This window comes from Ursus maritimus, unplaced genomic scaffold, assembly GCF_017311325.1.
Source record: "Ursus maritimus isolate PB19 unplaced genomic scaffold, ASM1731132v1 scaffold_14, whole genome shotgun sequence".
NCBI classification, from domain to species: Eukaryota; Metazoa; Chordata; class Mammalia; order Carnivora; family Ursidae; genus Ursus; species Ursus maritimus.
The window spans coordinates 26,445,811-26,461,543 of NW_024423786.1; the positions used below are offsets into that span (position 1 = coordinate 26,445,811).

The following is a 15,733-nucleotide window of genomic DNA, read 5'->3' on the forward strand; positions in this document are numbered from 1 at the left end:
TGATGCATCTCCTGGCCCTAGAATGAAAATCAATCTCAATACTTCTCTTTCCAAAAGGTCACTAACAATGGCCCCATAAACGCTAGCGGTGACTCCAAAGTTTTTGGACCAGAGAAACTCATCAGTAGAGGAAAAGCAAGCAAAATAACCCCAAGACACTGTCATCAACCTCAGAAGTTTTGTGGCAGGACCTAAGTGCTAATGAAATATTGGATTTGTCCCACAATGATTAAAGTTTGTTTTTTTTTTTTTTTTGATGGAAGACCACAGAAAATGTTATTAGAAGATAAGTACACTGGTGCCCAATTTAGAAGAGATGGTTCTCCGTAAGGCAAGAGAATGCCACCTTCCAGAATTAAATTTCCAGGACCTTAAATTTCCAATAGACTAACTGTGGACTAAAAACCACTTTAAAATAGAAACTGATGTTTGCCTTTTACTTAATTATAACCTGAATTATAAACCTAATTATAATTATATAATTTGGCTGGAAGTTGAGAAATAATAGCAAAGACCCCCATTTGCTGAACATTTCAGTGAGCCAGCCCTTGGCCTGATGCTTTGTATGCATTATTGCCAATCCTCATAAAATTTTTGCAAAATCGACCTTGTTATGTCCATAGTACAGGTGGAAAACTGAGCTGTCAGAGGGCAAGTAAGTTTCCCAGTGGTCAGTAATTCTTGAAGCCAGACCTGACTGACTCCCAAGCTCCATACTTTCCCACTGTCTCTCTCGGTAGGGCTTTCAGAATTTCTAGAAATACTGATTTTGATTTGTGACACATGAAAGAAACAAGCTCTTGCCCAAGTGGAAACCAGTGTAGCTCTCCTCTGCTTTTTAAAAGCTACTGAAGCTGAGTCCTTAGTAACTGAGTGTTTTCCAAGGGTTTTCAGCCAGGTCCCCAGTTTTGTTTACTTTACTTATCAGAAGTGGGAGGGAGCTGAATATTTGCATTTTTAAACAGAACAATTTTAACAATTCACTTGGTTTTGAATAGTTTTCAAGGGAACTCAGAAATTAGGCTTGGTCACCCAGAATTCCCCAACCAGTGCTCTGAAAGGACCCGGCTTCCCCCCCACGCCATCATACAGCACCCTAGTATGAAGAGAATTGGTACATTTTTAAGGAAAAGTCTGCTGGACTAAGAAAACTAGATCTTTCTCTACCCAACCCGATCCTGAATACCTGAGTAACCATTACCCTAATAGAGAGCCTTGTGGTCACTAATTTTAGAGGGGACAGGAGGGTAGCAACGATTCATTTCTATCAATCACTCTACAGTTACAAAATCTCAGGCTTGATACTGGTTTTGCAGCCCTGGATATCCTATACTTTGAGAGCCTTTTCTTAAGCGAAACTTAAGAAAAAAAAAAAACAGGATCAAACCGAGACACTGTTCTGGAGCAGCAGTGAGAATCTTCAGTTTTTTACTTTTTGATGTTTCTAGCCAGCATAGAGAGAGAAAATACCCAACCTATGTAGACCCCATTGGTGCCCATACATTTCTTTATAGTTTATTTTCAGTCCATATGTTTATATTTTTCTATCTGGGAAAAGTATCATTTTTTTAATAATAATTGTTTATTGTATTATGTTAGTCACCATACAGTACATCCCTAGATTTTGATGTAAAGTTCCATATATCATTCTAAGGTGACATCTTTGGGGAGGAGAAACAACATTACATGACTCATGGTCTCAATGGCTTAGAGCCAATTTTCAACAATAGTCTTGCCTTTGCAGGGCAGAGTAGTATTCTGAGTTCTCTGCTTCTGCCATTTGTTGTCAATTAGTCTTATATCTTCAGATAATCTTCCTTTTAGGTCTCCCCTGTGCAGTATTTAGTTCTGTAATTATGAATTAAACATTTAACCTCAAGAGTACTTAGCCAGTTTTGGACTGAACAGACACAGGAAATAGGACAGAATGATAGTTATTTCTTTGGTCCCTACAATGAACTGAGCGTTGTGCAGGATGCTTGCTTAACCCTTAAACATTCTTGTGAGACAGGTGGCTCTAGGTTCTTTGAGATGCTGTTCATTCACTCATTCATGTATTCACTTGCGTATTCCGAATTTGAATGTTTTCTGTAAGCCAGTCACTACTCTAGCCATTGGGGATACGGCAGTGAACAGAACAGACAAAAATTCTTAGAGAAGAGGGATAAAAAAATAACATGGAAGAGGGGATGGGAACCGTACATCTAAGGAAGTCAGGTAGGTCTCCATTAAGAAGGTGACGTTTGAACAGAGATATAGGAAAGTACAAAAGCAAGCCACATTGGATATCTAGAAGAAGAGTATTCCGGGTTAAGACCCAGAGACAGGAGTATGCCAGGCACATCTTAGCAATAGCAAGGAGGCCAGCATGGCTGAATTAGAGGGGGTGGATGGTAGGATATGAAATTAGAAGTGAAACTGAGGGAAAGGAATATGGGGGTAAATCATGGGATAGGAAAGGAAGGGTTAGGCTGTTGGAAGGATTTTTGCTTTCGCTCAATGAGGTAGGAAGCTATTGTGGGGAGGAAAGTTGAGTAGGAACATGAATTTGTTTTAAAAGACTGACTCTAGCTTCTGAATTTGGAGGAAGCTATGGGAGGCACAAAGGTAGAAACAGGGAGACCATTAGGAAAACCATTGCAGTGAGTCAGATGGAAGAAGACCATGAGTGAATGGCTCAGATTTCACAGTGGAAGTGGTGAGAATTGGTGGGAATCCGATGTATTTTTAAAGAAGTACCTAAGAATTAGCTGAGAGTTTGGATATGGGGTATGAGAGAAAGAGAGGAGTTGCAATGACTCCAATTGTTGTGCACAGAATAAGCAGAAGGATGGAGTTTCCATTGACTGAAATGAAGAGGACTGGCTATAGGAAGGAGGGGCTTGTGGAAGAGGACCAGGGCTTATGCTTTGGACATGTTAAGTTTGAGATGCTTCTTCACCATCATTTCATGCCGTTGTTGAGCAGAATTGGAAAGAGACGTTTGCCACGGTTAAGCATTTTGCGTAGGATCACAAAAGAAGAGATACTACTGGTCAAACCCAGTCTGAATGATTCCAAAACCAAGTTTGTAACTACCACCCTCTTCTGCCCCAACCCTTGGGTTTCTGTTTGAGTAGATCTCAGAATAGTTCTGGAATAATTTAAATTCACACATCACCATCAACCTAATTTTTAGCCCTTTCTAATGCCAAGTGTTTCATGTTCTAGCCATTTACATTTTAGCTGCTTTTATTTCTTGTCTCATCCTTTCGTAATGGTATTTTGAACCATTTCTTTACTAAGTGGTAAGCAGAAAGGGAAGACAAGAAAAGCCTCAAGGACAAACAGTGTCTGTTGACAGCAGCTTGGTCCTATCTGAACTCCCAGTAGAGCAATGCGAAGCTGGAGGATGAGCGTCTAATTCAATAATGGTTAAGATGACCCTTTTCCCTTCTGCTGAGATCTGTTTCTCTGGATACAGACTTAAATACGTATGCACATCTCAGTTTTTAAGTAGTATTCATATCCACCCAAAAGCAAATTAATTACATAAACTACCCCCCCCCAAAAAAAAAACTGTAAATTTTTCAGTGTAAGATGTTTGACATGTTGGCATGTAAATATGTTGCTTTCACACCAAGCCAGTGGAGGAAGGTCCTGATACACAGAGAAAGCAGGACTGGGAGAGGCAATTACATGAACTTTGTCCTGGTGTCTTTTAAATGAATAAAGGCAGATAGACTAGTTCTTTGGGAAGAGGAAGAAGTTTAAGGGCTGGACGTTGGTTAGGTAGAGAACCCGCATGGATTGCTTTTCCATGGAAGCATTCCCAAAGGTGACTTAAGCTTCCCAGGTCTGTTCCTGGCCATCTGTGACACTAGCATAAGTCATGAGGGGGTGTCCCCAAACACGGTCATCTTCTGGCAGAATGACATCTCCAGGCAGCCTCTGTCATGGTCTGCCTTCAGAGTGCCAAGAAGTTCTGGTCACCTGTCCCTCAGCCATAGCTTTTCCACCAATTACTCACCTTTGCAACAGCTGGCACAAATATCTCACCCACTATACCCCTGTCTTCCAGACTGCCTTCATGAAAAATCCTGTGGCAAGCCCAGAGCGTGGGTCCTTGCACCATCGTCAACTCTTTCCTGAAAGATGCCAGTATCATTATTCTGCTGAAGTCAGGTTACAAAGAGTCAAAATAGTCAGTGTGCTTGGAAATGGGGGATCAGAGGGCACATTAGGGAATACAGGGCAGGGTGATGTACTATGCCTTGGATTCCTGGGGGGACCACAGGATGTGGCCATGATAAAATTCACCCGGTGTTGGTTTTGCAGATTGTCTTGGTTTTTGGTTTTTGTCTTGATGGGGAGAAACATCGTAATACTTAAACATTCTTGCAGAACAAAAAGAACCTCAATTTGGGTTTCACAATTTGCATAGCTAATTCCATACGCTGTTCTATTTAATGTGAATATTCATGTCCCCTCCTCTCATATGAAGTTGTTACGTTATGAGGTAGGGAGGGGGCAGCTGGAGAGCCCCGTGCCTCATCATTCTTGGGAGGAATGGGAGGTGGAGGGCACGAGCCCTTCCTACCGTGTCCTCATATTGGTGTGGCCCTGCCATCCCCTGAGTGAGGCATAGGCAGGGCCACCTACGTGGCTATCATATTGACAGCAGCCTTTAAGCATGCTCCAAGCTCTGACATGTGAATCTTAGTGCCTTTTCTCCCACAGTCTTAGACCTTTGTAGTATTGCAAAGGCTGTCGGTGTTGGGGGCAACGGGGATAGAAGGGTGGCCTAATGCCCCATCCGGCTGGGATGACCGTGACTCCTGCATCTGCTTTCTTCCCTGGTGTTCCCTGCCAATCTCCTGCTTTCTCAGCTCCTTTTCATGGTAATAAGTGCCATGGTGGTCCTGGAAGTAAACAGCCATCAGGCAGACCTGTCAACATTGGCTTTACGCCCTGAAGTCACAGCCCTTGTTTCCTGCCAGAGCTCTCTCTCCTGCCCCAGTCCTTCTGGTTCCCCAGTGCCCCCCATCCGGAGCCATTCTTGTGTTGTGAGAAGCCCTCACTGCGCTCACACCCAGCAGGTCACAAAGGAGTGTGACTACTGTCATGGCACAGCTGAGCAGAGCAGGGAAGGGAGGGCCCGGCTGTTCAGTAATGGTGGTCACTGGTGTGGAGGCTGTGTTTCAGGACATTGAAGGAATAACCTCACAAGAAGCAAACGAGAAACATAAGTAGTTCTTGAGATAATACGTGTGAGCAGGAAACAGTGGAGTAGAAAAAAGACATAGCATTCAGATGTGGGGTCTTTCTTTTTCTTACTCGCCTTCCTGTCTTCTGTGGCCAGGGAGACTGTATTAAATAAGGAATAGTTGAAAAGAGTGAAAAGGGTACTACAGAAGAGGAGGAATCTTCAACATTTATGTCTGCTCTGTGGATTGTTCTATGACCTTTAGAGAGGAAACCCCTTCACCCGTTCGCACAAGTGAGATTTTGCCAAAGTCCCTCCTTCACTCAGCGAATGTCTGTGTGAGAATGCTAATCTCAGGGACTCCATCAATTAACATAGATTAAAAAAAAAAAAAATACCTTTCTATCCACATGTTGGGAGATGGTTTGAAAGACTCCACTGAATAGAAGTAGTAGCGGTGGCGACAGTGAACGTGTATTTTTACATCGTTCGTTCAGAACACCAAGAGCTCTGGCTGTATCCAGTGTCCCACTTAACTGTGGCACAAGTCTGTTAAGTGTAGACAGTGCTGTGGTCCCCGTTTTACAGAGAACAAATCTGAGCTGAGAAACATGAAGTCATTTGCCCCCGATGGCACCAAAGTAAAACGGCAGACAGCGTGTCAGCCTAGGACTGAGTCCGTAACGTGCGCCTTGAAATGCTGTGTTTTAGAGGAAGGTGAAGACAAGCAGGGACCTTTGTTTCCTGCGCTGGCACTCACGCCTGCCCACCTCTTGGAATTTGTTCCTCGCTGGCATCTGGTACAGGAGGTTGTTACACTCACTCTTGTTCATATGCGTGTCTGCCATCCGTCAGGGCCAGAGGTGGTAGAATCGATGCCTGCCTTGCTAGTCCCTGTTGATCATGCTAGTCCTTTGTGAGCATGACTAACTTGGGAAGAATCGGGATGACTGGTTAGCCATGGTTCCTGAGCAACGCAAAGAACACCAGTACTTGGCCACAAGTCCCCAGGGGGATACTGTTCTGTGCTGGGTACAGGTACTCAGCGTCCTAACCCGGCATTTACTCCTTCCTTGCTGTGTGACCAGGAGGACGCCATGTCTCCTATTCTTTAGTGTTGAATTTATAAGGTAAATAGATGGACTGAACCATCTTGGAGATGCCTTGTAGCTCACACATTTGAGAGATTAGTCCCCGGAGAATTGGCAGGCCCAAATCGACAACCCGCAGCCTTCCATTCATGACCATGCAAAGAGCCATTCACCAGTGAGCAGAAGCTGTCATTCACCATGTGGCATCAGGCAGGCCCCATAGGGTGAAGAAACCCTGAAAAGTGGCCAGGAGAAAATTAGGGTGTGGCCTCAGCCAAAGGGAAATCCGGCCCTTTATTTATGTGATTGTATAGTTGCGCTCTAAGTGTCTTAAAGATGCTGTGAAGAAAGGAAATAAAGTCAGAAAGACTAACATTGTGTAGGTACTATCTTCCGGAGCGACTGAGAAATCAGAGGCCTCTAGAATAGTCTCAAGAGACATTTCCTTGAGGTCTTTGCTTTTTGTTGTTGCCTTGGTTGAGCCGAGGTGAACAGCTTGTTTTCTTAACCAAGGCCTTTCTTCAGTATAGCTTAAGGAAGAAAGTGCTGTTTCTGGAGCCGAGGATGTGCGGTATTTGGAGACTAACTCTGTTGCTTCCTGGCTCTGGGACCCTGGGCAAGTAACATCACGTCTTTGGTTCTCCTTGTCTGGAAAAAGGAATCCTAATAGTATCTAAGTCGCAAGGTTGCTGTTGGGATTAAATGACAGAAGCCAGTGTCCTTCCGCTTAGTTTTCTATTCACCATAACGGTTCAATAGAACGTAGCTGGTGTGATTTCCAGTAGTTCTGTTCCAACTGAAAGAGGGGTCCTGGGGTGGCCTTTTTGAATCTAAATACCTTGTGCCAAATCCGTTGAGTATTCCCACTGTGGGTCAGATTCCACGTGGTTCTTTCTTTGTGACATTTAGGGAAAACATGACGTTTGGTTTCTAGCACACTTCTGTGACCGCTACGGATTTCATGTGTTCATTCCATCCTGTAATTATTTGCTGGCTGCCTCCAGTGTGGACGGCAACACAGAAACACGTGTGGGTGGCAGCTACTGTCTTTTTCCTGTGTGGCAAGCCCACGTGCTTTCGCAGACCCCACGCTGAGCCGCGTTGGTACTCTGACCCCTCAGTCCATATCCGCGTGCCGTCATTCTGGCTTGGGTGGGCCCGTGTGTGCGGGCTGCTTGTGCCTCCTGATCGTGTGCCGCTCCTGCACGCCCACTTCATTCATCACCGTAATTGGCAAAGGCAGTCCTGCACCTTGGCTGCAAGCCTCGCGTCCTTGCTGACAGCCTGCTTTTCAGGCGAGGCGTGACTTTATGTTTTGTTAAACAAAGCAAAATGAGAATGGAATCAGAAAGAGCTGTTGTTAGTAAAAGATTCAACCAAACATTTTTTAAATGAAGGGCGTGGGATGTGACTTTCATATTTTATGGGATCGCAAGGGCAAGGCAACTAAGGATTAGTACAGTGCCCTCTCTCAAAACTGAAATCTGCTCACTGGCCTCAGAGTGATGGTAAGCTACCCGCTTGTCAAAAATCCTTCCGTCAATAGAATCTTGACTTAATTTGGTAATGGCTTGCAGCATGTGTCCTTCCTCTTGGCCTTTCACTTCTTCCTTATTTCTAACCTGCTGGCAGGCAGTCCTGTGGTTGGAAATATGGACTAGTTGACCAGCATCCTCCATCACACATGGCACATAAACGGAATTTCATGTGTCCTAGGTCCCTTGGAGCTGGAAATCACCTAGATATACAGAACAGGGCCAGACATTCTGCTCGGGCTGTTCTCCTGGACCATCCGTTAACCCCTATGTAGTGAGCATCTGCTATAACTGGGCAGCCCCGATCTATACCCTGGCCCCTCTGTTGCTTCCTCTAAGCCCCAGCATCACCCAGCCCCATCGAGAAGCTTCCATCTGGCCAAATTCTGTGTGCGTCCCTGACTGCCACCCTCCCCTTCTTATTCCTTCTTAGTTCCTTATGGTGTCCTTACCATGTACTCTTCCATCTTCATACGGATGTCCGGGTTCGCAGTTGCCTTGGCAACTCAGGAGTCTCATTCTTTCTAGGTCCTCAGCCCTTCTTATCCAAGCAGACGCACTGGGGTGGTTTGCTGGCTTCTTGATGTCTGAGAGACCACGGACCACCGTATTAGTGAAAGGACCGATGCAGGGCATCCCTGATGCCAGGGGCAGCACACCGGACCCCGAGGTTCACCATAACTAGAGCTACCCCTCAAGAGAGAGCCCTCGGTAGAGATTACGAGCAGGCTGCCCGTGCCTTGAGTGTCATTTCCACCAGATGAGTTGAAATGTGAGGATTTCAAACTCTTAGACCTTAGTTAGTGGAAAGTGTTAGGGCAGCAGCTGAACAAAGCTTCACATTAAACATCCCCTGTGAATGGCCTCACAGAAACAAAAGCCCCAAAGGGCAGGCATTTGGGATACTGACCTTGATGTTTCTAAGTACCAAGCAGAGATTACACCACATTGTTTGGGAGTGTCGTGCAAAGCTGGGGGAAAAGTGTTCTCTTAAGCAGGCTGGGTTGTTTCTCCAAAGGAACAAACATCACAGTCCAATGGGCAGCTTTGAGGCTATTTTGGCTGCACATTTAAGAACTTAAACATTCCACCTTCCAAGAACCCTCAGATATGTAGCCAGTAAACAGCACACACTAGGTGAGGCACCGAATTTAACTATCATATCTTAGTGACACACATCGATGCAAAAGTCAGTGCCCGGAAAAAGCTGGAAATGATCAGATGGAAATTTCCCTCTGAATATAAGCACTGCAACCCGTGTTTATTTGATTATCAAAATGACAGCTTCTTTAGGAAACCATAATAGACCCACTAATGAACCTGTTAGATATGAAAATTTCCACAAGCAGCTGCTTCTCTTCATTGGTCAGTTAGAAAGCATGAAATGAAAAGTGTTTTTTATGATTAGTTACCTTGAGAATTTCCTTATCACTTTTAGATCTTAATTTTAGGCAAATAATATGGGTAGTGAGTCATGCTGAAGTATGGCGTTCTGTTTTTCCAAGTCGGTTCCATTCAAATCCCCAAATAAGAAAAAGGCCCAGAGGAATGGGTGGGATGCAGCTTCTCTAGATGTTGACCAGATGCTAAGGCATCAGATTTGGAAACTACTTCATTCGTTTTCATTTCACGGGCAATAGATGTTGGTTACACCAGTAGTGCCCCTCAGATGAATTATTATCAGTGATGATGGTGATCATTCAACTGTTTTCCTTGTGCTTTTATTGTTCTCAACAGATATCTATCTGCTTGTGTTGGAATTATGGAGCGGAGAGGTATATAGTAAGCATTGTGGTTACTCCAGTTTGGAAACACCAGTTGTCTCCAATCCTAGTACCTATCTCTGTGGTTATTGGGATGATTCAATGAGATAATGCACATACAGTCTTAGAGCAGTGCCTGGCACATGAATGAATGTGAGAATGCTGTGCCTTTTCTAATTCTGCCTCTTTAGACTGCTGCCTCCTTTTAGACGGTCCCGCCGATGCCACGACAGATTACTGAATCATTATTTCCATCAACTCTTTTTTCCCCCTTCATATTAAAGGATAACTTGTTTGTGCTACTTATAGATTGAAATGACTATCACTTTGGGTAGATTTTCCGTAAGTTCACCCATGTTCGTCTGTTTACAGATATGCCTGTTTCTTCACCCTAATGAAGCACCTGTTTGTACCCATGAATCCATAGCTTTTGAGTTCAGTCTGTTTCCTAGAAGTAAATACATCCTTGACTCCCAGTGCTGTTTTCCCATCCCTATAAATGTCATCGCTCTCCCGTTGCCCATACTGCAAACCTGGTAGTCCTTCCTGAGTCTGCTTTCTCCCCTGCACCCCACAGCTGATCCACAATTCCCACCTCAAAAAAGTATGTCTTAGGGGCGCCTGGGTGGCACAGTTGTTGGGCGTCTGCCTTCGGCTCAGGGCATGGTCCCGGCGTTCTGGGATCGAGCCCCATATCAGGCTCCTCTGCTGGAAGCCTGCTTCTTCCTCTCCCACTCCCCCTGCTTGTGTTCCCTATCTGGCTGGCTGTCTGTCAAATAAATAAATAAAAATTTTAACAACAACAACAACAAAAAAGTATGTCTCAAATCCACCAACTTCCCCCACCCTAGCACTCTGCACCCGATTTCCAATTGCCATCACCAGGGCACCTGGGTGGCTCCGCCGGTTAAGCATCAGACTCTTGTTTTTGGCTCAGGTCATGATCTCAGGGTTGTAAGATCAAGCTTTATGTCAGGTTCTCCCCTGGGCATGGAGCCTGCTTAAAATTCTCTCTCTCCCTCTCCACCTGCCCCTCCCCCCTTCTCTTTTCCTCTGAAAAAAAAAAAGAAGAGGAAGAATCCCCATCACCTCTTGCCTGGACTAATGCAGTCCCTTCCTGAGCAGTTGTATCGTTTCCATTCATGCTGGATTCCCATCCGTTGTCCACTCAGTAATCAGGGTAGAATTTTTGAAGCAAACATCAGACCATATTTTGCCCTGATTTAAAACTCTATAGTGATTTTCCAAATCCAGATATATGATTATGACCTATGAGTTCTGCATGGTCTGGCCCTGAGGGAGGCCTCAGGAGGCCTCCTGCCACCACTGCAGGTTGTTTCCCCCAGAGCACTCACCTCCAGGACTAAGCGTGTGCTTATTTTTGTCAACACGTGGTTAATATTGGTCTCGCTCACTGGCCTGGAAGCTCCATGAGGGCGGGGCACAGTCAACTTTGCTTATCACTGCGTCCCCAGCCCTTTGCATATATTTTTGAAACTTAGTAGGCACTCAAGTGTTTGTTAAATGAACAGATGAGTTCATCCCAAATTCCAATCAAGCCCCTTTGTTGTCTGTCAAAGTAAAGTTTCTAAATATTAAAATTAGTTGCTAACAGTAGAGATTATTCTGTGTGCAAGTCATTAGACCATTGGTTTGTAGGAATATTTCTAAGAGCTTCATTTCATTTTTTTTTAAAGATTTTATTTACATATTTGAGAGAGAGAGAACGAGTGGGGAATAGGGGCAGTTGGAGAGGGAGAAGCAGACTCCTGGCTGAGCAGGAAGCCCGATGTGGGGCTCAATCCCAAGACCTCAGGATCATGACCTGAGCCAAAGACGGACGCTTAACCAGTGAGCCACCCAGGTGCCCCTAGGAGCTTCATTCTAAAAACCTTCCAGAATTATGTCCCAATGCTTTATATACATGAAAACACTATAAGTTGAAAGATGGTTCTTCTTGTTTTGGCGTGAATATTTAAATTGGTCTCCGTCCTTCTACACTGGGCACTCTATTAAGATTTCCAGGGGCGCCTGAGTAGCGCAGTCGGTTAAGCATCCGACTCTTGATTTCGGCTCAGGTTGTGATCTCAGGATCATGAGATCGAGCCTCACGTCAGGCTCTGTGCTCAGTGCAGAATCTGCTTAAGATTCTCTCTCCCACCTCCCCACTCCCTCTCTCACAAATAACTCTTAAAAAAAAAAATTTCCAGAATGACAACTTCAAATCATAATATTCTCATAAGATGGAGCTCAGATGAAACCAGCAGTGTTTCCATTTCCTGAAGTAAAAAAATCAAAGCCCAACCTATTAACATATATATTGCAAAATCACCTACTAGCTGCTATTGACATGTCTGTAATGATTAGTGTTTATTAGAGGAAGGTGTCTGGCGCATTTATGAACGATAGAACTGTGAACATGCTTGGTAAGAGCAGCTGGATGACTATTCGGCTCCGTGTTTTACGGGGCGCTGTTTATCTATGAGGCATAAAAGGGCGCTTCGGTAATGTAAGTTAACAAAATCACAGAGTTAGTGAGGGAAATAAGAAATAGAGAATAGAAGGAAATGACACTTGAAATCTGTTTTCATTGCATTTTCACATTTTGTTCTTCATTCTTAAACTCATTTCCCTCTAAAAGTCAAGAACGTTATATTGGGAAATAATGTGTCTTGAAAACCTGAGCCAGCAAACTTATGATCCAAGTGGTAATGACTTCTGTAATCGCTAATGAGGCAAATGGACGTTGAATATCTCAGTGCACTCATTGGGGCCAGCCCCTTGCCTGTTCTACAAGAAGCCGTCATATCAAATTTTTGTCCTGACTCCATGGGCACTTTGATTCCTAAACCTTTCTGAGAAACCTAATCTGAAATCAAAGTCAAGTTTCTTAGATGTGGTCAGACAAGGTCACATTTAAAACAGTTCAGTGAACTTGCAGATCAAAGTTGAAAGGTAATGCCTCCCTCCCCAAATTGGCACAGACTTACCTGCTAGCTTACCTTTCAGTTTCTGACGTGGCTTTTTCACCTCCTTCCCAACGACTGAGAAAATGAGAGTTTATCCTCTGAAAAATGGTAGAAGAGTTCCTTTAAGTCATTTAATTAGGAAATTGGACACAGTTGTATTTTGGAAATGCACCTTTATCCAAATCAGTGAATCACAGGGCATTTTGTTGAAGAAATAATCTTGATCAGAGATTGCATAAAGTGAGATGTGCTACAGGAATCCTTACGAATTCATAGTAGGACTTAAAATCAGAATTTCACGGTAATTTCTGGTTTATTGGCTTTATTTTTGGCCTAAAGTGTCAGGAGTTGCCCACACACTTGAGTGACCCAAAATACTAAGCAGGATTGCTGCTATAATGTTACAGATGTTTCCCCTGCCCACCCACCCCCACCCCCACCCCAATGCTACCTTCTTGCCATTGGGAACCTTGAGACATTACCTAAAATGGCTCTGGAAAGCGGGGGGATGGTGACTCATGTTAGATACGATCTTAACATCTCACAACTCAGGTTTTTATCAAACTCCATGTGATTTAAAAAAAAAAAAACAAAAAAAACCCACAACAACAACCTTGCCATTGCTTTATATTTCAGTGTTCTGTCTCTTGTGGTCGAGGGCATAAGCAACGAAATGTTTACTGCATGGCAAAGGATGGAAGCCATTTAGAAAGTGATTACTGTAAACACCTTGCTAAGCCAAATGGGCACAGGAAGTGCAGAGGAGGAAGATGTCCCAAATGGAAGGCTGGCGCCTGGAGTCAGGTGAGCAACGCTTCTCCTTACGACTGCTTCCTTCTTACCTTCCGCCGCGTGGCCGACACCGGCGTGTTGGTCGTGTTTCTCGGCACAGTTGGGGTTTGGCAGAGGGGAGCTTGGGGACAACGGGGAAGGGAACACTCCTTATGTCAGCATGCTTCTTAGCTGGGAGACCTTGGGCCAGTGGATGCAGCCCTTGCATAACTCCTAAGGTTGGAGTCTAAGTAGTAGTGGACGTGGGTGTCAGACATCTAGCCCAGAGAAGCCCTTCAGTACTTCGTGGACGGCGTTTTTTAGTGGCCTCTGCCACGTAAACAACCACTAGCTATCCTTGACTGCAGCACGCTGGACTCCGACCACTGGGCAGGAATTGGGTCTGGGTACAGATGCTTCAAGAAAGGGCTGTCAGTATGAAGTATTCGTGAATACCTCTCTGCTCGTTTGCTTCTGTACGACAGAGGTGGGGGACAGAAGAAGTGCTCTCGCAGTTTCTAGCTGTGCGACCCTGGGTGATCTGTTTCACCTCCCCGAGCCGACGTCATATAGCTCTTCTGAGGATTTAATGCAATAATGAATCCCGAGTACTTAGTTCAGAGGTCTTAAATCTAAGAGGCTCTCAGGAGAAATATTTTGTTTGGATGAATGTGATGTGTCTCTCGGATGGGGAAGGGGGTTAAGTTCCCAAGAAACCAGTTATAGTCAGATTCCACTAATTCCGAACATTTGGTAATCTAGACAGGAGCTGGGTGAGAGAGTTTCCCTGTTGTATTCAACAAGGAACTTTAGAAGCTTCTGTTTACCTATAAACAATTGATGTGTGAACCAAAGTCTCTCACATGTAAGCCTTGACGCTGATTTCTTCACTCTACGCTTGTCCATCTTCTCAGCTTGGTTGAAGGTGCTTGCTTAAAAATATTACGGTGCAGTTTGACGTAATCATTCCTGCTACTCTTCCTCTCGTTGATCGGCCTCTGTGAGCTTTTACTGACCTTGTGGTTCTCCTGTGCAGCAGAGAGCCATACCGATGTTCCCAAAAATCGATAGAAAAGTTGGTTCCAGGTTGGTGGGCTCTAGATTTGGTTCTTTCAGAGCCCGCATTTTGATTGCCTGGAGCCTCAGAGAAGCTTTGGATGGCTGTGTTAACATGGGGAGGAGTTGGGAATTCTCCATTTCGACCTGACAAATGGAAAATTCCTCTAGAAATGTGAGTTTGTCTTAAATGCCCTGAGCTGGCATCATTGTCCCACATGCCCCCCCCCCGGCCACAGGCCACTTCATGGAAATGTAAGACACGACCTGCTTCATTCCCTAGCAGAGTAGCCTCGTCTTTCACAAGGCCTCTCTCATAATGTTCACGTGTGTTTTTGTTTCTTTTTTAATTCGACAATCAAAGTATCAGTGGCCAACCAGAGTGAGTTCCTCCTCTGGCTTCGCTAAGGGATTAGATTTCAAGGCAGTGTTTCATACTGGTCATCCTTAATGGTTTGTCTAAGTGACTGCTGTCTTCTGTAACTTCCAGCCCTTTTATTTGGGAAGCTATTCAATTCATGTATAAGCCTGCAGCTAACATTATTGAAGATACTGCACTAATTAGCTTGTCCTCTTGTAGACTTTCATGCTCTGTTGCTTTTCTTTATGTTCCTTGGCCTCTACTTATCTATTTGCATCATGCCCTGAATATTAAGTTTGGAGCATGGAAATGATGCTCATTTTATAGGCCAATTTATTCAATATAGAGACGATTAAAAGAATCTTTCGCTTTTTATTGGTAAACACAGTGTGAGTTTTAGTCTAGTAGTCTGTGATCTTGTTGGGAAGTCTAAAATTGCTTACAAAGCTGGGATGATTAGGTTTGAACCCTGGGGTTTGTTTTTTGTTTTTTGTTTTTTTTAACATAAGGTAATAGGATTATCAGAATGCCTCCCTAGAAAAGGCTGCACCTGTTCAAAATGATTGCTTAATAAAACAGTCTAGTCACCTTTGTAGAAAATGCAAGTAAACAGAGTTATGTAATGGTCTGTGGCCAGCTTTGTAATGCCATGATTTGATTTGTAGAAATGAATTATAAAGACAGGCAAGACAAGGTGCTGCATGGGCAAAATCTGATTTATGCAATTTAGAAGTATGCCTGAAAATAATCAGATGCAGTGTTAATGGAGAAAGACGGTCTGCATGGTTAAAGATTATTGGCTTACTAATGATCCATTGGTAAACAGAAATACCCCTAAGGCAGTGATATTGAAGCAAGAGTAATGATTATCCATTTGCAACAATGTTTAGAAGATTTTTATATCTATCGAGCCCTTCTGTTTTCTGCTGGAACTATATTCTAGTCATCTCCTGTTTGAGGTAGGAAGAAGAATTAGTGCCATTTCTCATCATGTCAGAATGT

At 44.0% G+C, this 15,733-nt stretch overlaps 1 protein-coding gene across 1 annotated transcript in view; it reads left to right on the top strand.

The window, feature by feature from the left end:
* Positions 1 to 15,733, top strand: part of ADAMTS9 (ADAM metallopeptidase with thrombospondin type 1 motif 9) — a 155,999-nt gene that overhangs the window by 99,290 nt on the left and 40,976 nt on the right. The window contains exon 29 of the mRNA XM_040628590.1: positions 13,180 to 13,347. Within this exon, the coding sequence (XP_040484524.1) occupies positions 13,180 to 13,347 (168 nt within the window). The remainder of the gene's footprint in view (positions 1 to 13,179; positions 13,348 to 15,733) is intronic.